The sequence below is a fragment of the Falco naumanni genome, chromosome 8, assembly GCF_017639655.2.
Source record: "Falco naumanni isolate bFalNau1 chromosome 8, bFalNau1.pat, whole genome shotgun sequence".
Classification (NCBI taxonomy): Eukaryota; Metazoa; Chordata; class Aves; order Falconiformes; family Falconidae; genus Falco; species Falco naumanni.
Window position 1 is genome coordinate 20,812,110 of NC_054061.1, and position 24,988 is coordinate 20,837,097.

Sequence of the window (24,988 nt, forward strand, 5' to 3'; positions counted from 1 at the left end):
GCTGCAGGCAGTCCGGCACGTTCTTTGGGGCTGGAGAAACACTTCTGCACAGTGCTTGGGAGGAATGTGAGCATGAAGGGCATCAGCAGGCAACGCAGGTGGCTCTCAGTGTGAAATTAATGGATGGAGCAAAGGCGGGGAGGTTTCTTGCAGTGTGGGACCACCGAATGCCCAGGCCTGACCTCTCCTTCCACCTCTGCATCCCGAATGGTTGGAAAGTGAGGATGTTTGTGTATGACTGTGCAGTGGGTCCATCAGGCTGGAGGGTACCCTGGAGGTCCTGCACACACTCCTTGTGCCTGCAGAAGCCACTGGGTTAGTCAGGCCACACTGTCTGGGTGCGTTGGACCAAGCACACACATACAAAGTTGTGGCTGGGATTTCCAAAGCCCCATCCAACACCACAGGATGTCCAAGGGCAGACAGCACATCGTGCCCAAGATTCAGGATAATGCAACTTGCCCCAGAGGAAGATGCTTTATATGACATAAATTGAAGCAGATAAAAAGAACCCAGACACCCACTGGTTAATATTTGATATACATGACAAAGAAAATGGGAAGCATGTCACAGGACTGTGGTTTGAGTCAGATGCTTTTTCCAGTAAATATAATGCACAGGAGGTTTTGATGGGCAGTTCCTGCTGGAGGTTGGGGGTTGCTGCTGCAGGAGGAGGGGGCTTGGTGAAGGGGTCTGGAGCACCTCGGGGGTGGAGGTGCAGGGCTGGGCAGTGCTGGTGCTTTAGAAGCAGTCACTTCGCAGAGGCTGTGGCAGGTCTGGCTCACTTATCTGGAGGCTGAGCTCTGTTGAGTTGAGGGTCGTGGATGCAGCATGCAGGTGGTTTCCCTTGTACACAGCATATTCCTCGTGACGCTGCTGCTGGAGGTGCCAGAGGATCTCTCTGGACAAGAAGTGGGTCTCTGCTTCTCCTGACTCTGGAACAGAACACAGATAAAACCCACCTTCACTGGTCCGGCCTGAGGCAGGGGTCTGGGCAGGAAGAAAACTCTGGGAGATGCCCCAAATTATGCAGAATTTCCCAAGAAGTCACAATATGGTTCGTTCTTCCCCCCTTCAGCATGCCATAAGAAAGAAATTAAAGCACACAGTGCAGGAAGGAGAGTAAAATACAGGCATTATGTGCTGGGTTCCCAGCAGTGCTTGTTGTGATGAGAACTACCTCAATGGATAGAAATGCTTCTCCCCATCAGGGAGAGCACTGAATTTCCTCTGTAAAACAATGAGATTTGTTTCGGCAAGCATCAGCAAGCTGTTTTCAAGCCCTGCTGCTCTGGTGGAGGTGAGGAGAAGGGAAATGAAAGGAAGATGGGAAGAAGGGAAAGCCTCTCTCCTTCCCATCCCATCCCATCAGGAGGAATGCCACTGACCCAGCACACACCTGTACCCCCATCCCACTGCTGGGGAGACTTGGCAGCCCCAGCCACAAAGGGAGCTGTTCCTTCCCCTGGAAAGCCCATCGTTATACTTAATCCCTGAGGGAGCATTCTGGCTGCCCATGTGGAAGACTGCTTGTCTGAAGTGTCTTTGGGGACTTCAACAGAGACCACCTCTGCTAGCATCCTCCCTGCTCCTCTGAGACGCACAGCAAAAGGTCCTTCTGTGTCAGGAGGCAGCCCCTTCCACTGCAGCAGGGACTCCCATGGCCATCTGAGTGGGCATATCAGCCAAGTGCTGCACAGATCCTGCCGACTTCCCCATGTTTGCCCTGATCTGAGGCCACTCAAGAAGCTGGGATTGTACAGCTGCCATGCTACCCTCTTGTCCTCCTCACTCACCCTTGTATGCAATGAGCTGGTAGGCACCCGCACACTCCTTGGAGCCTTTCAGGATCTCCTCCAAGGTCCTGTAGAAAAGCTTGGCCTGCTGCAGGCGGTCCTCCCGGCTGAAGGCAGCACACTCATCCTGGGACATGGCGTAGAGGGTCTACTGTGGGGTGGCATACTCCACTGTGCAGTGCCAGAGCTGCAGGGATGGGAGTAAAAGACATGGGGGCAGGAGGGCTGAACACCCGGCAAAGGGCTGCCGGGGAACCCTGGCACTGGGCAGAGCCCTCAAGACCCGTTGGTGGCTCCTTGGCCTGCCCTGCACTGGTGCTGTGTGCTAGGCCACCAGGATAGGAACACCAGTTCTGGCCCCAGCATCCCCCCACGCTGCGTTGAGCAGGAAAGGAGCAGCAGCACTGGCTGGTACAGCCGTGCCCCATGTGCCGGGTGGGCTTGGGGAGCTGCTTTCCTCCTGTGGGGCCCCAGGCTTTGCCAGCGCCCAGCCTGGGGGTAATTTTCTCTATGGAATTTGGTCTCCTATGGAGACACACCTTGCCGGTGTCTGATCACACCTTGGTGGCTTTTCTGCTAGACAAGGGGAAGGAAGTCTGAGCATTCTTATGGGCAGTGGAACAGAGAAGAGGATAAACGCTGGCAAGATGAACGCATAGCTAGGAGGAGGCTGATCAAACAAATGAGGGATTGGTTAAGTCCTTAAAAATTCCAAGGAGGAGCAGCGTTGCCAGTAAGTCTTATACTGGGTAAACTGGAAAGCTTGCTGAAGTGTATTAGCAGGAAGAGGGATGGGATCCCTGGGTAAATGTGGAGCAGCAGGAAGAGCTACCGGCCTTGGCAGGCAGTTGCCACAATGACCCAGAGCAGATGCCAAGGACGGGAGCTGGCATCGCTGCCATGCACGTGTTCACTAGCAACTGGGCAGCAAGCTGAGGGACAGATTTTACTGATAAGATGCAGGGGGTCTGGACAGGTCCAGGTTGCAGAGCTGCCGGAGCTCACTTGGTGGTGAGTGACTCAGCAGGAGACTGGCAGGTGAAACACAGCATCAGTGCATGCATCGTAGTGGGAAAAACCTGATGCTGACTGTACTTCCCCAGCAGCAGGGCCAGGAAAGAGTCTCTGGAGTCCCTGTAGACAGGGCTTTAAAAGCAGCGGCTCAGCCCTAAGCCACCATCAAAAGGCAAATTAGGCGGATCCAGGTGAGAAGCATTGCTCTGCTGATGCCTTCTTCCACAGCCGTGTTGGCAGGACCAGTGTGTTCCCTCCTCCAAGGGTGCAGGGGCAGGAGCCCATCTGTCTGGAGATGTGGAAGGAGATGGATGCAATGTGAAATGGAGAGATTTAGGGCTCATCAGCCCAGAGAAGAGGTGACTGGGGGAATGCAAGAGTCAATTTATATAGTGACACACAGACATTTTCAAGCACCTCTTCCCAACAGAAGGAAATATTCACTCGTCTCATGGGAAGTGATGGGAAGGTCTTGTACCCCACATATGCTTTGTTTTTCTGCTGAGTTTTCTGCTGTTTTCTGGACTTAAATCAACTCCAGGAGCGGTTAAGTGAGCCCGGCATCCCTGCAAGGGCTGAGCCTGGGAGGAGGCAGCAAAGAGGAAGGGGTGCAATTGGCTGCCACGAATAGGACCTCTCCATCTCGTGGAAGCCTGCTGTAAGCTGGGAGTATCTCACAGGAGAAGGGACACTGTCCTGCCCTTATGGCCATTTCTCGGCCAGGGTGTGAGGCCGGGAAGACCTTTGGGCTGAGGCATGCCAACTGCTCCTCTGACTCTGCACTCAGTATACCTTGTTGTCTTCATCCCTGACTGTGTAGAGGCTGTGTTTGTAGACCCAGTTCTTGGTGCCAGCTCAGGTCAGGGTGGTTTCAGTGAGGTCTGTCAGGTACTGGATATTGCTGTCAGCTTTCTCCAGGTCATCACAGATTTCACAGCTCAGAGGGACCAATATGTGGAGCTTCCAGGTCTTCCTGCATGCTGGCATGTTGCAGTTGGCCTTGTTGAATTCCTCCATTGACTCTTTCACCCCTGGTGGAAGAGAGCACTGGGCAGAGGTGCCTGGCGTGAGTAGAGCTGCTTTCTACCTTGCTCCCCATTTCCCTGCAAACACTGTAAAAGTGGGAGGATTGTTATTAGGAGCTATTTCTAGCTGTAGGCACGATAATGCAGGGGAGCAGCTATGTACGTGGCAGGACTATTTTTAGGTACCCAATGTAATAAGACCAGGCAAGCCCATGAGCAACATTCTGCTTGGACCTCTCAGACATCTCAGACATTTCCACTGCTGAGGACTTCTGCAGAGGGAAGGAAAGACAGACCAGTGGGGATGAAAGCAGCCACCTGGGCTCTTCTGCAGCAGTCAGTTCTCTACAGGGACTGCAGAGCAGCTGCCCTCTCTGAAGAGATCTGGACAGTGAGCAACCCTGCTGCTGCCCCCTCACACCACCGTGTCAGGCAGCAGGGCTCCTGTGGATAAGGAAGCTGATGCTGGAGCAAGCTAGGCACTTCTCTGGCTGCACCCTCCTTTGGGATTGCATGTCCCTGTGCAACTTGTGCATCTGCCCAGCGCTGCAAACATGTGGGAGGAGACATCTCTGCACCTGATGGTGGAATTTTCAGGGTCACCAGTGGCTCTGTGTGTTCACTTATATGGAAATGGGTGTTCAGTCCCCAGAGGCACCTGATGGCTGCCCTCCCCAAAGCCTGCATGACCCCTCTCCCCTTCCAGCTCTGCTGGGGTAAAGCAGAGCCCTTCCAGTGTTGCAGAGGTACCTAGAGCTTGGCTCTGCCTCCCACAGCACGCCTGATAATTAACCCTTTGTAGACCACATAGGCTACCCTTTTCCCTCAAGCATCAGCCTGGCTGACAGATTTAAAAATAGCTGGGTTTTGTGTCAGCGGGGCTCTGGCTGTGGCGGGGCTGCTGCCAGAACCCCAGGGTGGCTGTGCTCATTAAAAGGCAGCCTGGCCCTCCTGCCGGGTGTGGCAATGTGGGGCTGAGGAGATCAGCTCTTCAGGGCTGAGCTAAGGAGAGCATTTCTCCCGCTGCGGGGCTGCGTGTGGATGGGCTGTACTGCAGGGGCCGTGCAAAGCCGGGCCACGTGCCCAAGGCTGAAGTGCTCCTCAAGAAGCTGGCCAGGTTAGAGGTGTTGGTGTCTTACATGGAGCCCCAGAGCAAGGACAAGGACATGGTACCAGCCGGCCAGGCTGAAGTGGAGGCTGAGCTGCTGCCCGTCTCCATCGAGAAGAGCCATGCAGGCTGAGCCACAGATGAGCAGCATGGGCCCATGCCAGTGCAGGGGAAGGCAGGCACTCAGGGCCCTCCAGAGGCTCCGCGGTACCTGGATGGGCGAGGGAGACAAGCGAAAGGCTGGCAGCCACCCACCCACTATCTGCAGCCCACAGGGCACTGGTCAGCCCACCTCCCTTCCAGTGCCACTGACTTTCTAGAGCAGTACAGAGCCATGGAGCTCTGTGGGACCCTGCTCAGTGCACCCTGGGTGCCCTCAGCCAGGAGAGGACTTGGGTCTCTTGCAGCACTCATGGACATCAGAGGGGAGCAGATGCAATGTCACCCTGGACAGCAAGGGGAGGCTGTCTCCAACACCCTGTGCCGCAGAGGACAGGTGTGGGAGTAGAGAAAAGGAGCAGATCCCCGCCCCCCCCAACACCCAGAGGTTGCTGTGTCCTTGTCCCCAGGGTGGTCCCAGGAGCCCGAGAGACAGCCACCACCGCTCTAGCTCACCTGGACTGGAGGTGAAAAATCTCCTCAGCCAGGTTGCAGGTGCCCTTGAGCAGCTCCTTGATCTCCAGAGCCACAAAGTGGAAGGTGAAGACATGGGTGGTGGGCACAAGGGGCTCCTCAGCAAGGTACAGCACTGTGGCATTCAGAGCCAGGAGCAGGTACATGGCACACTGCGCTCGCCTTCCCTGGGCCTTGGGGATGAGCAAGGCAGTGGAGTGGCTTGGCTGCCATGATTCTTGACACATCTGTGGCAGAGAGAGTGGGTCAGCAGCAGCTATTGTCCCCAGAGACCACAGCAGCACAGTAGGGAGTGGAGAAGTGGGGCACACATGCACACACAGTGCTCACTGAGCACCCCAAACCACACAACAGAGCCGCTCCTTTGCAAGTTCCTGAAATGCAGCCACTTCTGAGGTGGCACCCTTGTGTGCTGCCCAGGCCACCTCGGGGCTGCCCCCCCGTGCCCAAATGGGCTTGGCAAGACAGAGCCTGGCTGGCCACCCCACCCCCAAATTGATGTCAACCCTACGCCAGCCCCCGCTGCTCTGCAGCCACAGGGCCATCGCTTTTCCCGACTCACCAGAGCAGTTACCAGCTGTGAGACTGGATGCTGCCTGGGTCTCCTGCGCTGCGGTTAATGGGCTCTGTGCCCCAGCCCAGGCAGCCACAGCTCTTTTTGGAGGCTGCTGCCACAGACAGAGACTGGAGCCTCTGCACTGCGTAGGCTTTTTGTGCCACGGATGGAGCGGCACAGTTCCCAGCACCAAGGAAAACAAAAATGAAAATGAAAGTAGCTATCAAAGCTGCAGGCAGCCTGCAGAAGGCACTAAAGCCCTCCCACACAGGGCACCCATGAGGTCTCTCAGCCCACAGGAAATCCAGGCACTGGGCTGTAGTGGGTGGACGTGGCAGGTTTCAACATCCATGAGCTCACAACCCTGGAAAGCCCCAAGGTATCTTCAGGTCATAGTGGGGTGGAGTCGAGCTGGAATGAGGAAGGAAACCAGAATATATTGAGATTTATTTTTTTAATTACAGCAGTTTTCCAGGGGCAAAACAGAAGCAATTCCTTCTAGCAAAGAGGGTGACTCACAGCACTGTGGATCCCCCCACCCCATGCAGCTCTGGGAGATGCTGGCTCAGGAGGCAGTGCCCATGGGCACTGGCAACACAACAGCGGCTTCCTGCAGCTGGGCTTTTGCTGGCCAGTAAGGCCCTCAAGCCTCTCAGAGCCCTGGTCCTAGTGACCACAGAGCCAGAGCCACCAAGGTACTCAAAGCTTTCTTTGACTCTCTTGTTATTGCTGAGGTTTGCCCTCAAGCCTTCCAGGGCCCTTGTCCTAGCAGCAGAGTGCAGCAGTGAGGTATTACCCACCCTGGGGGAAGATTGTCTTAGGCTACACATACCCAAGCCCATGGGTCCGGGTGGGATGCACTTGAAGATGCTGGGGGAGGTGGCCGGTGCCACAGCAAGGCTCTTCTCTCATCATTTTGGAAGATTGTAGCAGTCGGGAAGTTCCTGATTTGTGGAAGAAGGCAAACATCACACAGCTTCCAGCAGGGGAAGAAGGAGGGCTTGGTGAACTACAGCCTGCCCAGTGTCACCTCTGTCCCTGGGAAAATGATGCAGCAAATCCTCCCAGCAACCACTGTCAAGCACCTGAAGGACAAGCAGGGAACAGCCAGCAGGGACTTACAAAGGGCATATCACACCTGACCAGCCTGGGTGCCATACGGGAGAAGGTAACTGGCCACGTGGATGAAGGGAGAACCTTCCCTTCAGCAGAGCTTTCACCATGGTCTTCTACAGCCTCCATGTAGAGCCAGACTGGGTAAGGGGGTAGCTGTCCAGAAGGGGCTCTGGATCCAATTTCTTTCTGTCCAGGAATGCTTGTGGATGCAGGGAGGTTGCCAAGAGACCCTCACAGTCCCCCCAGACCCACAGGCATCTTGCTGGGAGTCTCTGCAGGCTGCAGCAGGCACACAGTATAAGGATCTTGATTCAGATGTGCCCACAGGTCACATTTAATTCATGCGTTTGCAAACCCAGAGGGTGGAAGGGCTAGATGCCCATAGAGACTGGCAGTGTGCTAGCTCGTCTCAAGGTTGTCAGAGTTTGTTTCAGTGGTATCTTAGAAACCCCAGAAAACCCACTTTACAGGGCATCCGACCTGTGTTCCTAGCCTGTGTGTGTGGATATAGCAAACAGAGTTGTTTGTTTCTTCAAAACAAAGGTTGGCTACAACTTCAAGTGAATCACTTCCTCCTCCTGCACTGGGTTGTCCCTGCCAGCAAGCTTCACTGACCAGCTCTGACTGGCTCCTGTGGTGCAGTGGCAGAAGATGCCTGGCTCCCCAGCTCTGTTCTTGCGGGTCCCCGAGCAGCTGGGTGGCCCTGCTGCCCATGCAGCCTGGCCTCTTGCTTTCAGTTCTACCTTCAGCACACTAACACCTGGGGTATTTCTGTCTCACTTCTGCTCTGAGCCAGCCTTTGCCCCACAGCCCCAGACCTGCCTCATACACAGCTGTTGTTGCCAGGGTGCTAACTGCAATAAAAAAGCAGCATGGAAGAGCCATTTTGTCTGCCAGAGCCTGCAGAAGCAGAAGACAAGGCTGGAGGGAGGTGAGGATTGAAGCAAAGAGGAATTGCATCTGCAGCTTGCAGGCCAGCTGTAGATGGGGACAAAATGAGAGTTCTCATGCTCTCATCCATGTCACATCACTTTCACACCACTTTGCTCTTGAACAATCCTCCCAGCCACCCCGCAACCTTTGCAGGTTCCCTGCCATGCTGCAGATGGGACTGGGCTCGCGGTACACAGCTCGGAGCAGAGCTGTGGTGCCCTGTCCAAGAACTAAACCTAAACTCCAGGAATGAGATTTGAGTGTTTCCAGCAGAGGCTGGGCATCTGCAACACCTGAACTCATGTGGGATCAGAGAGTGCAGTTCTGCCTGGCACCTCTGCACAGCCAGTAAGAAGCAGCAGCACCAAAACTGCCTGCATTGTCCTCCCTGGCCTTCTGCTCTAGCCAACAATTTGCATTTCCAGGTCCTTGATTGAAGTCCCCTCTTTCCCTGCTTGTGGAGGGAACAAGAAGTCATGGATGACACCAAAAGATTTTGGATGCATAAAAAACACCTGGCAAGCAACCTTCCCAGACCAGTGCCATGGCACTTCCAACCAGGTAGTGCTGACACACCTCTCTGAGATTCATTTGGGCAAAGAAATCACACACATTCAAAGAGCACACCTACACCACAGACCTCACTGAGATTAGTAGTTTCTCACCATAGAGGTTTTTAAACCACCAGTGTGGCAGGCAGTGTAAACCCCTCATGCACCATGTGCCATGGCCTTTTACTAACCACAGAGCAGCGTGTGCATCAGCCGGTGCTTACTGGATGCACAGGGCATCCTCACCTTCCCCACACTCCATGTCTCAGCCCATGCATTGTCCTAGGGCGATGTCCTGGCAACACACCCTTGGGACGCTCCTGATGCAGGCAAATCACAGCAAAACCATCTCATTGTGTTATTTGAGATGTCCCTGGTCACTTGCTGGATAACTGACTTATCAAACTGTTTAGCACTAACCTCCCAGCCCAGCCTGGCCTTGCTGGTTTCCCCATTGCTGCTGTGCTGCTCTGAGTGGAGACAGGCCAGGGCCGGGGCAGCTCTGTGGCTGGGTGTTACTTGGGTGCCTGATCTTGGCTGGTCTCTGCAGCCTGCTCTGCCTCACCTTTCTGGGCACCTGGAGGATCCTACAGCATCCCTCTGAGCAGCTGCTCTCTTTGTAGACATCTGGGCAGGGATGTAAGAGCTTGTGGTCCAAGCTCACTGTCCAAGCTATCCATGGTTTAGTCGCTGTCCAAACACAGCAAGAACGAAGCTGCCTGCTGAGCTGGCAGAGATGCTTAAAAAGGCAAGGAAAGACAACTTCCACTCTTGGGAGCATCCAAAAGAGCTGAGCTGGCCCATAACACAACACAGGCTGGTTTCTAGAAGGGCCTTGGTGTACTGGTTGGGGCTGGGGAAGGGATTTCTCCTGAGACCCAGATGGCCATGGGTGGAGTGGACAGCTGTAGCCAGAACTTGGTTTAGACAGGGAAGAGTCTCAGTGAAATGTCTGAGAATTTGAAGTAACCTGGAAAAAGAATGTAAAAATCCCACAGTGATAGGAGGTAAGATTCTCTGGAGGTAGCCAGATGCTGTGAATTTGCTTGAAGTCTCCCCTGACCTCTGGAGACCCACTGGCTGCTCTGTATGAGGTGCTTTAGGTAGACTATCCCAGGAGTTGGGCCTGGCCACTGGCCCTGTGCAAGGCTGGAGGTGGTTAGGAGCAGGTGCTGGATTGGCGTGGCATGTCCTCAACCAAAAGCCAGCCCAGGAAAATGGTGCTTTCCCTGGTATCTCCTGGATAAGGACTGCTCCTGGTGAGCAGGCAGGTAGCAGATGTAACAGAGCCTGCTCCTGCTGCAGGATGGGCACTGCATCAGTGCTTGCTTACTCCCCTGATTTTTGTGTTGTGTGCTGTTGCCCTGCAAAAGGCGGTAGAGCTGCTGGCTGCAGCCAAAAGGCAGGCAGCCCAGTAACAGCTTTACACCAGGGATGCCTGCGGGGATAGGGTTCGGATGCCAGGCTGGTGTTAAAAGTGGCTTTGTTCCCTTGGCTAAAAAGTGCTGCAGTTGGTGGTTTTAGTGCTGTAGTTGCATCACTCAGGTGCACTGACAGGGCTTGCTTTGTTGCCCACCCCAGCAAAAATCAAATGCTTTGCAATATTCTGTGTTTCACTGGGCTGTGTGAACTGGATCGGTCTCTCTGGTGTAGTGAGGAGCCATCTGTGTGCTAGGTAAGACCTTATGGAAGCAGGCCACCTGCTTCTTCCAGCTCTCAAGCACATGTTGTCTCTCACTCGTTCAGCAAAGCAGTTCCATTGTGGGACGAAGAGGTGATAGTCAGGGGAGCCAGGGAGGTGTCCTGTCCAAAGGATTTGGTAATTGCCCCACTCTGTCTCAGGATTATGCAAGGCCCTGATCTTCACTCACAAAGTCCAAATGCAGATGGAATGCCTTTCCAGGGATGTGCCCACTTTGGGAGATTCTTTGCCTCACCTTGACCCCAGGCTGTGACCCCTCAGCAACAATGAATTTAAAATCCTTACGGCAGCAGGCACCACCCCTCCATCCCTGACTGTGAGGCTGCTCCGAGCGCTGCATGTCCCTTATCCATTAAGGTTCTTCCTTCCTTTGTGGCACCAGAACTTCCTGCCTAAGAGAGAGGGGTTTTGCCCATTTAATAAACGTCAGTGGATCCATGTGTGATTTACACAGTCTTCAACTGATCCCCTGTAAACTGTCAGCACCTGCAGTATCCTGTGTCACTGAGTCCCCAATTACACATTGGGTGGAGAAGTCATTTTGCTTGTTTTGAAGCTGTCACAAGCTAGCGTTGTTTTGGGGTGCCGCTGTTCTTGTGCTGGGAGAGACAAGAACAACCAGCCCTTTCCTGCTCCCCAGATCACTGGTGGCTTCAGATGTCAGCCATGTCTTTTCCAGGCTGGAGCATCTCAGATACTCTGTTGTTGTTAAAAAAAAAAAAAAAAAAAAGCTATTTTATACTTGATTGTGCTGGTCAAAATGCTTTGAATAGCTCCTCCAGGTCCCTTCCAGGTCTGACTCTTTCAGGTTACATGTGTTGAGCTGCTCAGGTCTCAGCACAGATCCCTGGGGGGTTCCTGGTGGGACCCCTCCCCTCGCGCTCATGTGTACCTCTTGCCCTCTGTCCTCTAACAGTCATGTACTTTACTGCCCTTTGTCACCGTGGCACTGAGACTGAGGAAAGGGAAGTGGCTGTGTCACCTCTGGCCTCCCATCTCATGTCCCCTGGGGACCTGACCAGGCTGAGCTGAGAACAAGTGAAATTACAACTGAATAAATGGCTGTGCATGCGTACATGTTTTGGTCGCTTTTGGGTTTTTTTACAGGTATCTTACAGCCTGCAAGACTGGCAAAGCTGGCTTTGGGGATGAAGCCACCAAAAGCTTGCTGACAGCAGGTGGCTAGTCAGTGCTGCAGTCCCAGGGACCTCTGGAAAGCTGCTTGTGCCCTAATGCAGCCTGACTTCCAGCTCTGCAGCAAGGGAGGGGACAGTCTTTGCAAGGACAGGTTTCCATGAACGGGAGTCATGGGAGCCAGCAGCGCATCTTCTGAAGTCAGTGTGAGACCTCGAGGAAAACGCTGCTCCTCACCTGAACCTGCTTTTCAGTGACAGTGTTCCTCCTTCCTCTGCAGCAGCGGGCTTGCAGCTTTACCAGGATTGTCCTGTGCAACAGGGCAGCACAGAAACCCCAAGCGAGGCCAGATCCCCCTGGGGCAGTGCTACAAAGGCACAGAAGACCTGGCAGCTGACCCTAGAAAACTACCATTCATACAGCTGAGGAGGATGAAAGGGAGATAAAACAACTTGGGGATGAAAAGAGGAGAAGGTGAGCGTGTGGTATGGAGGTAAATTGTCTCTCTGAAAAAAGTACTTGGGGAGTGGCAGGGAGCAGAATGAACACTGTGCCTGCAGCTGCCAGGGCCCTCTTCTGTGAGCTCCCACGCAGAAGGAGGCAGCCACGGCAGGGTTGTACACACATGAGGAGGTGCAGGGGTGAGCAGGGACCTCCAGCACAGCAGTGCCTGGGCGGCACTGGGAGGGCAGCAGGCATGCAGCAGGACTGAGCAGGGCAGCCCGTGGCGTTGGAGCAAGGAGCAATGGCTGGGTGGAAAATGGAGCCAGACCCAGGTGCCAGGATTTCTCTTTCCATGCAAGCAGGTGTAATGACATGTGTGAATATCCCAATTCTTGTTCCTCCTCTCTCAGCCACTTACAGGAAATATATGTTGCCTTCTTGGTCAGGAAATGCATCCAAGGGAGATTTATTGGTGCTCTCAAGGCCAGAGGAGAGATTCACAGGAGCCCATCCTCGCAGCACTGACAGGTAAACCCAGGGCATAACATAGAAGTCTCTGATTTACTGTGGCAAATGATGGAGATATGACCAGGCTGACTAGCACGGCTAGGGTGCTCACTCAAATACCCATGGAAGCCCAAACTGCCCAAGAAGGCATTTAGCAAGCTGGGAACATGGCAATGAACAATTTGGGGCCTACCTATGGCTGTCAGCATGGCCTGGATTTCTGCCCAAAAAACTCCTGTTGTTTCTCTTTGACTGTGTAACCATTCCACAACTGGCCAGTCATTGTCGTCAATATCCCATAGAGAGCTCTGCAATGCTGGCGGAGCTCAGCAGCTTCCCAGCCTAGAACTGAGCTTGAAGGTCTGGGTCTACCCCTTTCTTTTATTTTCTGCCTCTGATGCGAATCCCACAGCCTCCTGCTGAGATCAGCATGGCCAATGAGCCTGAAGTGCGCAAGACGCTGAGATTGTTCACTCCAGAAACGTGTCTCAGGGAGGGGAGCTGGGGAAGATGAGTCTGATGGGTGATGGAGGAGCTTTTGACCATTTTGGTCAAGTGGTCTTGGTATTCAAGTTTGTCTCCTGCATTCCACATGGTGGTGGTGGCAGGCTGAGGTTCTCAGTGTGACACCCCACCCCCCCCCACCCACCCCGCGGCTCATAGCTGTGTGGTCAGCTACGTTTACATTTGCACCAAAACCAGCAAAAGCCTTCAAAAGAAAAATTGGAGTATGAGAGAAGATGGGGTGGTAAATACCAAAGGAAAGCCACATCAGCAAAACAGCAAGATGACCTTTGCGAATCTGTAAAACCTGCCAATACTTTTTTCAGGTTTTGATCTTTTTACACTGAAATGTCCATTAATGCCTTTATTTCCTGTAGAAAAATCCATTAAGTTTAAAGTAAAAAAATCAAAACCCCAATTCTGGCTTTATTTAAAGAATAACAGTTTTTCAGACTAAGTTGGTTTTAAACACATCTAACTGAGAACAAGAGCAAGTCACTTTAAATGTTACTTCTCTGAGGTTTTGAAATTGTGACAATCCTGGACTTGATTAATTCAGCACAGGGCAAAGGACCCCAGAAATGGAAGATCTCTTTGAAGTGGGGGAACGTGACACTGTGGGGTTTGTTAGAGACCCTCCAACTTGTTTGGCCACTGCTGGACTTCTGCAGCTAGGGTCCCTCTGCAAATCCAGCCCCTCTGCACACCTCTGCGGCAGAGAAAAATGCTGGATTTGTGTGAGGAGCTCTAGCAGCTACTTTGGGCATCTGCCACCCAGACAGTCAAAGAGGGGCAAGAAGGTGGGGAGGAGATGCTCCACAAGCCCCAGCAGAGCCTGCTGCTGCCAGGCAGCTTCAGAAGGGGCAGGTGACAATGTGGTGAGTGGGTAAAGAGGCCCAAACAGAGACTGAGAGTATGAGAAAAGGCACAGTAAAAGCTAATGGGGGGCAACAAGAGAGGAAGGAAGGAAGTGTACCTCAAGGAGATGTCAGACCTGGCAGAGCTGGTGAGGACGAATATGGCTCAGCTCTGAGAACACTCCTGGGTGTGTGAGCATGTGCTGCAGGCAGAGGAGGTGGGCTCAGCACCAGGGGACTCTGGGGCCTGGCTGTTAGCTCTGCCTTCACAAAGCAGACTTTGCTGGTGAATGGCAGGTTTGAGAACATTCTCTGAGATGCCTCCAAGCAGCCTGAAATGCAACTTAGGAAGTTCCTCAGTGCTCCTCTTTGCATTGTGTGAATTTCCAGGCAAGGCTGACAGTGAAAGAGATGGTTTTGTCCTCTGCTGTGGGGCTTACTCCAGCCTGTTTCTTTGCATTGGCATGAGTGATTTCAAAGAGAACCAGATCAAATCACAGCCCTAGAAGCCAAGTAACGCTGAGTGAAGGTAGAAATTACTTTTCGATCACGTGATCCAGCTTAAGCACAACTGCATGTCAGAGAACAGCTAGTCATTTTCTTGTGAGTCTAGGGCAGGACTGCTGCTTTCGGCAATGGTTTGTAGTTAGATCATTTAAAGCCATTTGTGAATTTGTATCTTCTGCCTCCAATGCCAGAGGCTACAGTGCATAATAGTACTCAAGGAGAGGGGTTCTGTCCTGCTAGGAGAAGCTTGTTACAACAGGTCTGGGATATCCAGAGTCATGAGAGAGCTAGAGATGGACACCATGCCTCTTCTGTGACACCAGTGGAAGTACCACTGAGATTTACAGTTATGATACATTCAGCCCACGGCAGTGCATTGCCTGCGGAAATTTTCTCGTGGACAAGGTGGTGGTGGTAGCTTGTGGATTTTGCTGTGTAGTTGTTTCTGTTTGTTTGCCTTTTCTGAAGTTTAAGACTTCAGGTTGTTGTGCAGCAGGATGCTAGACTGTAAGAGTTTATATTGATGTGTTATATGAAATCCTATCTTCTGTATTCCTACACTTGGCAATCTTTTGGTCATGTTCAAGCCTGGGATAACTGCTGCCACAGGACAGATGACCTTGCCACTCTGTTGCCTCAGTGAGTGAGGGAAAGGGTACATCTGTTGGGCTCAGGTGGCCAGTTTCACCTTCCTGCCATATACCATCAGAAACTCGGGGCTCCCTCACTCTTCCCAAGGTCCTATTTTCAGTTTTGATTTGGAGAACAATTTTGAGAGGAGTAAGACTCATCTGCGGATTTCAAAACTAATATGGGAATAATTCCACATATTTTCTTCCTGGTTGTGATCTGCCATGTTCCACTGATACACAGTCATGGACACATACTCTGCAGGACTGGGCCAAGACTAAAAAGAGCATTTCTAGAGCTCTTCACCTGGGCTGAAAACCTGCATATCAGCTTGATAACTGTTGCTGTGGATACTGATCTGGCTGGTCTCTTAATGGAGAGAACAACAGAGGAACAATGCTATGGCTGACTTACAGGTTGCCCTGGCATCTGAGTACGGACAAGCCTAGGATTTGCAGCAGGAGACGGAAAAGGTGTGTTTCTATGCGACATAAACAACAATTTATGTATATAAGTTCAGTCCAGAAGGTTTTGTTTTTTTAGAAACACTTTGAACTGAGGTGCTGAAGAATCCCATCTGAGACTGAAAGGCTTTTTTTTCAACTGCTAGCCTGGCTGGCACCCCAGGATCTGCAAGCTTCTGCACTGGAATTACCATAGTTTCTGCTTCTATGGATAACTATGAACCAGATTGGACCTCGGCTCACTCTCATTGGTAAATGACTCTGCAGAGTATAACGCAGGGAAGAATTCATGTGAAATTGTACATTTGAGTGGTGCTGCTGGGCAGAGTACTTGTGGGACAGGAGCTGTGCTGCCTACAGCTGAGAGCAGCCTTTGCTGCACTAACTCTTCTGCCTGCAGGTCAGCAGTCAGGGCTTCAGCTGCTCCTGAAGACACCAATGAACAAGGGGGAAAGGTGGCCTCTGTGTCTGTTTTTTAGACACAAAGGATTTAGCAGCTATGGAGACACACAGTTCTCCTCAGTTCATAGCTGCAGGTCCTCTGCTGTTTGCCAAGGGGCAGAGGCAGAGCTTTCTTCTCCCTAACCCTTCACTTCACTTTCTCCACTGCTCCAGGTCTGTTTTTCTGGGAGCTATTTTCTTTGAGGCTTGCCCACTGGTGTGCGCCAAACCTTGTTAAAAGTGTGGGGTTTTCCTTTTTCCAGTTGTGTCTTCAGAGCTGTCCTCCTTTACAGCTGTCCTTTTTTCACCTTCTAACAAAGGGCTCACTGGTTACCAAAGCCTAGAAAGATCAGATTTAGCCAGCTAGGCTGGGAAGTTTGCACTTCTTTAAATTTTTGTGCCTTTGCCTAAGCATGTCTAGCTTTTTTCCCCTAATACAGCACTGCAACCTGACCCTGTTGAGCAGAGCTGATCAGAGGAAGATGGTGAAGGAAAGGCACATGGAGGCAGGAGTCATGCAAGGATAAGGCAGGACTCAGCTAACTCTTCCAGTGATGCTCTGCTATTTTGTAGCGGGTGATGTTGGCACGGGATGATGTTGGCAGGCACTGACAGCAGATCTCTCAGTGTGTCTCTGGAACAGAAGTGAAGAGCACAGCAGTGCCCTTGGGATGAGAGACCACAGTACCCCACGGTGCCCCGGGTCTGCAGGACCAGCTATCTCCTTGAGAGAGAGAAGGCAGGCAGCTGCAGGTGGGACACCTCCTAAAATGCTGTGGTGAGGTGCTGCATGAGGGTCCAGCAGCAACTGGCAGGGCGAGACAGCATCTGCCTAACAAGGAATGCTTTCTCTGTAGCAGGGCTACCACGGATGGGGACCAGCCATGAATTTTCATAGCAGATGTAGCCCAAAGCATCTTCTCTGGTGCTGGTGAGCAGCACACATCCTTTTGGAGAACAGGGCCAGGATATGATCTCATGCCGGGTACAGAAAAGTGCACATGGGTCAATCCCACTGTCTCCATGTTTGGGCAGGGGTGGGGAGAGACCGAAACCTGCAGGACAGCTGCAGAAGCTGCAGGTGATGTGGCAGAGAAGTGATAAAAAATGCAACGGGATAAGAAAGTCCTAACTAGAGAAAGTAGAAATCAAGAGACAGCAGGGAGATGGGCGGTGATAAAGTGCTGCAGCCAGGACCATGAAGGAGAAATGTAAACAAAAAACCTGAGCAAAGAGAGAAAGCAAAGAGGAAGGGAATGCAAAGGACACGAAAACCATAGTGTGATGGAGTGAAATGCCAGGAGGGGAAATCCTGAGCTCGAGCTCAACAGGGCCAGGTATTCCCTTGCTCTACTCCCTGTGATCTTACGTTAATGTTTATTTGTGCCTGATCTTTCTTGCACCTCATGGCATTTTTAGACGTGTTTGAGCCTCAGTGGAAAGCTACTTAATCTACTACCACATCAGACAAAGACCTAACCGTGAATCTTGAGGAAAATACCTTCTGGATAAGACACGTCCTAACCTTCAATTTCCTGCAGCCTACGCCAAGTTAACATCTATCCATTTACAGCTACAGAAGTTGCAACTGAGATTTGCCTTTCAGCAATTCTAAGAGGACTGACCTTGTGATTAACAACAATGAACATCACTTTACTGCTTCCACTTATCTCTTAAAGAAATTCACATCCATCCGGTAAGAAATAGCAGATCATAGTTATCACTGGTACTAAAACCACAACAAAACTATTTTCCTATCTTTTTATGTTCAAAATTGTTTGTTCTCTGGATTGAGTTTTACAATGCTGTACTACTCAGAGAGAACTTTTCAAAGCTCGACAAGGAAAAAGTAGAATCCGGGCTGTTTCTGTTGCTACTGTGAACCAAAAATAATTTTCCAATTTGGGGACAAACTCCAGCATTTTTCCTGAGAATACTGGAAAAAGATTAATCTTGGCTGATGTGCAGACCTCTGAGAAGTGAAGTCCTTAGAGGCTGTGACTTGAAGGTTTTTGGGGAACGGCCCCATAAACATGAGAAGGTTGCGTCCGGAGATGCCTGAGCAGAAGGAAGCCCTTTGTGTCCCCGGCAGTCACCAGTAGGAAGGACTGCAGCTCCAGCCCTGTCCAAAGCTATAAACGCTGTACTGCAGGGACCAAGGGAGCACCTCCTAGTAAAGAGGAATTTGCGATGTCACTTCTAGTAAGCAGGAATTTAGACTGCCTGACCCCGGTCAGACAGCCTGACCCCCCTGACTGATCCCACATTGGCTGGGCAATAAGAGAGGAAAACAGAAAATGCTGGAAGAAAAGGACTTTTGCCTCTGCCCCAGGACTGGGGGGAGCCTTAAAGGCCAGGACTACTTGGGAGTAGTATTTGAGCTTTTCTGGCTCCCCGTGCTGGTGGAGACTGGTGTGGCAAGGAAGGACTGCAGGCTCCCTGGTGGCAGAGCAATGGTTGTTGTCTGCTCTTCTGCAACTGAAGGATGTCCAGCAACCCAAAAGGCACCAAAAAAGAGGGAAAAGTGCAAGAAGCCACAAAATGAACCAAAATAGTTGACCCCCCGCCCCAACGTCAGGAAACCATTTTTATGAATCCGTGATTTATTTTCTCCATACCAAATGTGGAAGAGGAAAATTAATTCAAAACACACCCTATGCTAAAGCCACCAGAAAAGAAACCTTGAATTGTTGCAGAAAGGCTGGCAGCAAAGTCAGCATGAGAACGGACCACAGCTATTGCTGGGAGGCAGCAGTCCCCAGGCTCCTGTGAGGCCAGGGTGGGAGTATCAGAGATCCTCACCTCCGCCCTGAGCAGCAGATATGCAGGCAGGAGGGAAGAGCAGGTGGTTTGAGAGGAACAGGCATGAGTTCATCATCACCAACACATCAGAAGTAGTGTGGGGTTTCCAAACCTTGCCCACTCAAAATCAGCAAGCAAATTAATCCTGCAGGTAGCTCTGCTGGCTACAGGGACTAGATGGCAGAAGGGTGCTTTAACAAAGGGACAGTCTGACCCCAGGGGACATTTTGGAGCTGAGCGCCAGGCACAGAACTGTTTGTCACTGCTTGGAGTTGAGTATTTTACTTACCTCTAAAGTTTCCTGTTTAACCCTTTCATTGCTCTCTGCCGAGAGATGCACAGGAGGTATGGGATTGCTGAGAACTGTGGAAAACAATCCTGATGAGTATTAGGTAAGGAGAAGACAGAGAGGCAATAACAGAAAATCATAATTCACTAAAAATTAGAGAAATCCATATGAAACCAGGCTTTCCTGGAAAGGAACAGAAACTGACACCTTCTCAGAAAATCTTATGACTTCCAAACTGATTAAAAAAATGCTCTTGGCATTTTTCTTACTCAACTCTGTAGCAGGACTGCCAGCTTGGAAGGGTCCAGACAGCACAAGGCGCTGGGCACCACAAGCCCAAGACAGAGGGGCAAGCATCCAGTTCCAATTCATGATGCAAAGCAGACAATGGGAAGAGAAGCAGGACCAACAGAAAAGGCTCCAATTTTATGTAGATGTTAAAATGTCTTAGTCTTACAAGATGTCCCATGGGAATATGTACAGGCGGGCAGTTTGGTTGTCAGGCTGAACTCCCCTCCAGAGGTACCTTGTTTGAACATGCGCACAAAGTCCTTGTCCTGAGCAGCGCCCTGTTCCCAGTTTCGTTCACTCAGTTGCTGATGATTCAGACGTGAAGGGAAGTTGCCCTTTTGTTTCAGCTGGCTGTTTACGGCGATTACCCATTTGTGCTTTCATCTTGCAATTGCACAAACAGGACGTGGTTACAGGGCTTGGTTCACTGATGCCGTGCAGAACCCTTCAGCTTGTCGGTAGCCATCAGCAGGATTATTTGATGAACTTTTATTGATACAAGCTGCTCAGTCATCTAAGAACAATCATTATTTTCACCTGTATTGGTGTTCTCCATGGGGATGCTGGATGGAAATTTCTTCCATCTCTGGCCACAGGGGCTGTGGATGCTGTCGCTGCTGGAGTCTTTGCCTCCCTCCATGCTGCTGGCCTGCTGGGTGCCAAGCCCTCGGTCACTTCCCTCGTGTTCTTCACTGAAGGCTGTGGTACACACATTGAAGGTTTTGGCACACTCAGTAAGCCTGGTATTTGAGATACTCTGCTATGCAAATAAAAGGCTGTTTGATGGTTCAAACCTTTATTATGCAGCCACTCTGCAATCTACTTGGTATACTTTGTCTGTGTGCCCTCCCAGGCCTAAAAATGAATTACGGTGTCCCAGCCCCGTGCCAGTACCCGCGGCAAGGGGAGCTGAGCCGAGCTGCCCGCCACCGCGCCAGGCACGAGGTGTCACAACATCGCTCTTAGCGCCACTTAACACGTCCCCACAGGGCCTCCGCCTGTCCCGGGTACTCTCCCGGCCTCCCGGGGGGGGGGGGGGTTGGCCGCCGGCGGCCCTCCTCCCCGATGCGGCCTCGGGCTCCCTACGGCCTCAGCCCGGACACCGACTCCCAGGCCGGGGAGTGCCGCAGAGACAGCGACAGCAGCAGCTCCCGCCTCGGCCGCAGGGTCCCACCCGGCCTCAGCTCCGGCCCCGGCGCCTCAGGCCGGGCCCCACAGCGGCGGCGCGGCCGGTACTCGTTCCCATCCCGCTTTCTCGCGAGATCACTCCGTCACGCGCGCCGCCGTATCCTTCCGCGCTCTCCCCCTCCCCCTTCTGGAGAGTTCTGCACGGCGGCCGCAGGACAAATAGTCCTCCTCCGTCCTCCCTCTCCCCCACCCGGCTGCCTCCGCTCTCCTCCAGCCCGCCCTCGGCTCCCCGCTTCCCGCGCCGTCGCAGCGGCCGCCTCCGTGCCGCCAAGCGCGGGCCGTCGTCGGGCGGCGGAGCGCGGCGGGGGCAGGGGAGCCGCGGCGGAGTGATACGCGGAAGGCCGGCGAGGAGGCGCCAGCGCATAAAGCGGCGGCGGAGGGATGCGGTAGGAGCTGCGGCAGCGAGCTCTAGCTCAGCGGCGCCGCCGGGCAGCACCGCCAGGCCGGCTCGCCGCCGGCCGCCGCTGCCGCCTTCAGGGGGGGCCCCCCTTCCCTTCCTCCTTCCCTCCCCCCCTTCTCTCTCTCCTTCCCCTCCCCCCTTCTCCTCCCCCCCCCTCTTCCGCGCCGCCACCTCCGCGCTCCTCCTCCCCCCCTCCCCCTCGGAAAATAGTCCCCGCGGGCTGCCCCCTCCCCGCCCGCTCCTCCTCGCCGCCTCGCGCACACAATGGCGCTGAAGAGAATCCACAAGGTAAGGGCAGGGCCCCGCCGCCCCGGCCCGGCCCCGGCTCGCCTTACATAACCCGCGCGGGCCGCTGCCGCCGCCCGGGCCTGGCGCGGGGGGGGGAGGCTGGGCCGGGGCCGCCCCGGCTGCGCGGGGTCCCCGGCCCCCCCCGTACCCCCCCCCCCCCCCCCCCGGGTCCGCGGACGCCACTCCCCGCCCGCGCTGAGGGGCCGGCGGCGGCCGGACGCGGGCAGGCGGCGGCGAAGTTCCCCCGGCGGGGCGGGCCCGGGGGCTGAGGCCTGCCGGGCCGCTTTGTTTGCTCCGCCGACCGGGAGGGTCCCGCCGCGGCGGGGCCGGGGGCCGCTCTCCGCGGCGGGCGGGCCCCTCGGAGGCAACGTGGCCCCCGGAGGCCGGGCCCGGGGGCCGCGAGGGGGCGCCGGCGGCGGGGCACGGCGGCGGGCCCGGGGGTGGCAGCGGCCGCCGCCGCTTGGCGGGTGCCGGAGCCGCACCGGGCGTGGAGCGGGGCAGCGTGGGCCCGGCGGCCCCGCGCGGGAAGCGCTGGCGGCGCCCTCCGGGAGTGGCGAGCGGCCCCGCTGCGCCCTCGGGGGCCGCGTGTTCGGTGCCGGGCGCTGAAGCGTGAGCCATGCGTAGTAAACTTGTCATGTTAGACTAGTCAAAATAGTGTGATTTGTGGTTTTAAAGGAGCTGGTGCTGTTGGAACATCCTGAGTCATCTAGTAGACTTGTAGGGGAAGCCACGCGAGGTGCCTTCTCCCGGAGCAGGAGCTGCACCGCACTTGGTGTCCCAGCATTTTAGAAGAACGCTGCTGCTGAACCCCCTGTAGTCTTAGAACTATGCTTTGCTGGATTGGCACAGTATCTTTTACCAGGAGGCAAAAAAAAACCCAAACAACGGATTATGGAAGTATACTTTTACTACATTGGTGAGTCGAGTCAGGCAGGGAATTTCTGTCCTTTTCCCTGCAAAACCTGTAACTGTCAGTTTGGAGTCCCCATGCAAGGTTCAGGTGTAGAAGCCAGTCCCTCCTGTAGAGTTTCTGGTCTCTGTTACTATGTAAATGTAGTTTTTGTCCCAAACCAGATTTGAACCAGCTACCTTATATTCAGCATTGGTTTGCTGCCTCTGTTTTGTTGTGTGGTGTGTCAGGTTTGGCTTATGTGTTAACATCTCTGCTTTGATTGTAGGTTATCTTGAAGTTTTTGTGAAGCTTCATGTGTAATACTGATCGAATTAAAGATAAGGTGGAGAAGAAAATTGGAGAGCTTATGTATGCTTGTGGAATAAATAGAGCTTGAAAGGAAAGGATTTTAATTTTAGTGTATTGAAATCTCCAGATAAGTGTATGGTAGGGGGTTACATAAGGAAGTTGGCCTGCAGCTGAGTATTACTTGTCTGCAACATTCTGTCACGTTAGTGATACTCGGTACACTGTGAGGACTGCTCTGTGGCATGTGTGTGGCCTTGCAGGTGTTTTGAAAGAGCATGTGTCCTCCTTGGGAGTGGGACTTGTGCTTGCCATCGGAATAGACCTAGGAGACACGGCAGCGAGTGCTGCACAGGGTAAATGTGACTGCTGTGGGTGGGGGACACGTGCAGATAGCACAGGGCTTTTGTGGGGAGGGTATATCTTCTCTTGGGTAACTTGTGAAGCAGGGAAAGCTGCTTTGTTGTAGTTTAGTGGGTGGTGAGGTTCAAGATTCAACACTCAGCGCTTCTGTTGCTGGCCGGTGGTTTTTGACAGGAGAAAAGCCAAATGTGTTGGGCCTTTGTTAATGCTAGGTGCTTGTGGACTGACTCTTCGCGCTGCTTTTCAAAGATAAAAGAATCCTGAGGGATAATGGGGGCTGTGTAAAGTTACAAAGCATATGAAGGGAAATGAATCAGCTTGTTCTAGCAGTCCAGATGCTTTAAAAGTTATATGGGAGTTAAACTACAGTCTGGGAAGGAGGAGCACTCTTAACTTGAGTTACTGTGGCTGTCTCACTTAAGTAGTAATCACTGCTTGTTTACACTCCTGCTATTAAACCCTGTGGAGAGTGTTCCTATCTTCATCTTTTTATTCTTATTTCTGGGAAAAGCAGTGGTATCTTAAGCATAGTGACCATCCCTGTCAAGGTAATGAGGAAACAGCCAAGTTTCTGACCTTTGCTGTTGCACCTTGTGGCAAGAACAAAAGCCTGCGGAATGTGGATCAAGTAGAAATAATCCCAATAGACTTGAGCACAAAGAAAGGATGGGAAGGAAAGCTGCTGCTTAGGCATTTTTAGAGAGTTTTATCAGTCTTGATACATCTGGGTTCAGGTCTCAGTCTTGCCACTGGCTCTTGTGCTTGGTGGTTTTGTTCTTGACCACGAGCTATGAGGCTTTCTCCAAAATTTTTGTGTCCTTGGATAATACAAGGATGGGAACTCTGAAGCAAGCAGAAAATCCCGAGAGTAAACCTTAGATACAGTGTTACTGAAATGGCCTCTTGCATGTTGAACTCTTCTGGGCTGGAAGGGGGGTAAACAAGAAGTTTTTTGCAGCTGGGTAAGTAGTGTTGTCACTGATGTGTGAGGTAGTGCCAGAGCCTGTGCGTTTCATCCGAGGGTGTCTGGTGATGCAGTTCCTCTTGGGGTTGTGCAGAGGCTCAAGCTGGGATAAGTGTGCATGAAGCAGCAGCTGTTCTTTAAGCAGATGCTCTGAAAGAGCTCAGACTTAAGACCTACTATCAGATTGCTGCTTATATTATTTGCTACGATCTTTGAGGCAGTGGTGGACTTGATTCTTGCTTAGGTGCTTGCTGGCTTGCAAATCTAAAACTTGGAACTTTTTTTTTCCCCTTGTGAGAAATGTTTGATGTGTAAGAAATCATGCCAGCCAGAGTCCCCATGAAGTGTGGGGACAGCAATGAAGTGTAACAATTTCATTGTTAAAATAGATCAGTTTTATATATATAAAAAATTATCATGGATATATTTTAGAAGAAATGGATTGTGAAGATCTCCAGAGGTAGGATGGGAGTGATACTGGAGGCCTGTAATGAATAGTTTCCATTTTAACATTTAAGCTGAAGGACTTTGGATTCAGCTGCATCCTCATCTGTTGCTTATCTTTAGGAAATGCATTACCTGAAAGTGAATAACGAGGGCACTGTTTGTAGCACTTTGAGTGGGAGAGCAAGTAAAAAGTTCATTGTCTTTTATGGGTTCCCCCATGTTAACTGCTTGATGGACCCTGCAGCGGGGGGCAGTTGGATGCTGTGCTTCAGCCCTGCTGAAGTAAAACATTTTCTTACAGCAGAGGAATGGTGGCTTATTACTGCTTATAACGTGGAGGCCCAAAAAACAGGTAATGCTTTGCAGAACTAAACTGCATATTCCACAGCTATTTCCCTGTTAAGGTGCAGAAGACAATGGGCTTGCCAGTAGTCCAGAGCTGCTTGACCTCCTGAGATGCTCAAGTATCACTTCTGCCAAAATGAACACTAGTGGTGGATGGGATGTGTTGGATAGATTGGCTAGGTGAACAATGTTCACAGAATTGTATGCATGCCACCTGTGCTGGAGCAAACTTTGTGTTATTTCTGTGCTACCAGTTCTGCTTTACAACAGCCAGTGGGAACAACTTGGTTCTTCCGTTACGGCCTCTTGCTGTGTTTGTGGAGCTGCCAGCGCAGCCCATCTGTGTTGAATATCTTGTGTGTTGCTAGTACAGAGACTACTGGTTAAGCTTCTGTTGGCTAGTTTGGCTTTTTAATACTTGGATTCCACACCAGGAGGAAGTTATACATCACTCTGGTGATCTTCTTGATGTTTGGGCTTTTAAAAAAGTG

General features: G+C 52.4%; 2 protein-coding genes across 4 annotated transcripts in view; one reads left to right on the forward strand and one right to left on the reverse strand.

Annotated features, from left to right (window-relative positions):
- Nucleotides 1-458: 458 nt before the first annotated feature.
- On the reverse strand, nt 459-6,376 carry STING1 (stimulator of interferon response cGAMP interactor 1). Its single transcript, XM_040604778.1, is given in 7 exon segments — nt 459-935; nt 1,797-1,983; nt 3,603-3,841; nt 3,999-4,107; nt 4,975-5,143; nt 5,559-5,803; nt 6,139-6,376. Coding segments are annotated over 6 exon segments (1,143 nt in total). The 5' UTR covers nt 6,139-6,376; the 3' UTR covers nt 459-741.
- Nucleotides 6,377-19,463: 13,087 nt separating this feature from the next.
- Nucleotides 19,464-24,988, forward strand: part of UBE2D2 (ubiquitin conjugating enzyme E2 D2) — a 31,552-nt gene continuing 26,027 nt past the window's right edge. Inside the window, exon 1 of one of the 3 annotated variants that reach the window (XM_040605231.1) lies at nt 19,464-20,878. In XM_040605231.1, the coding sequence (XP_040461165.1) occupies nt 19,859-20,878 (1,020 nt within the window). In that variant the 5' untranslated portion in view covers nt 19,464-19,858. The other 2 variants (XM_040605230.1, XM_040605232.1) reach the window with 2 other exon arrangements.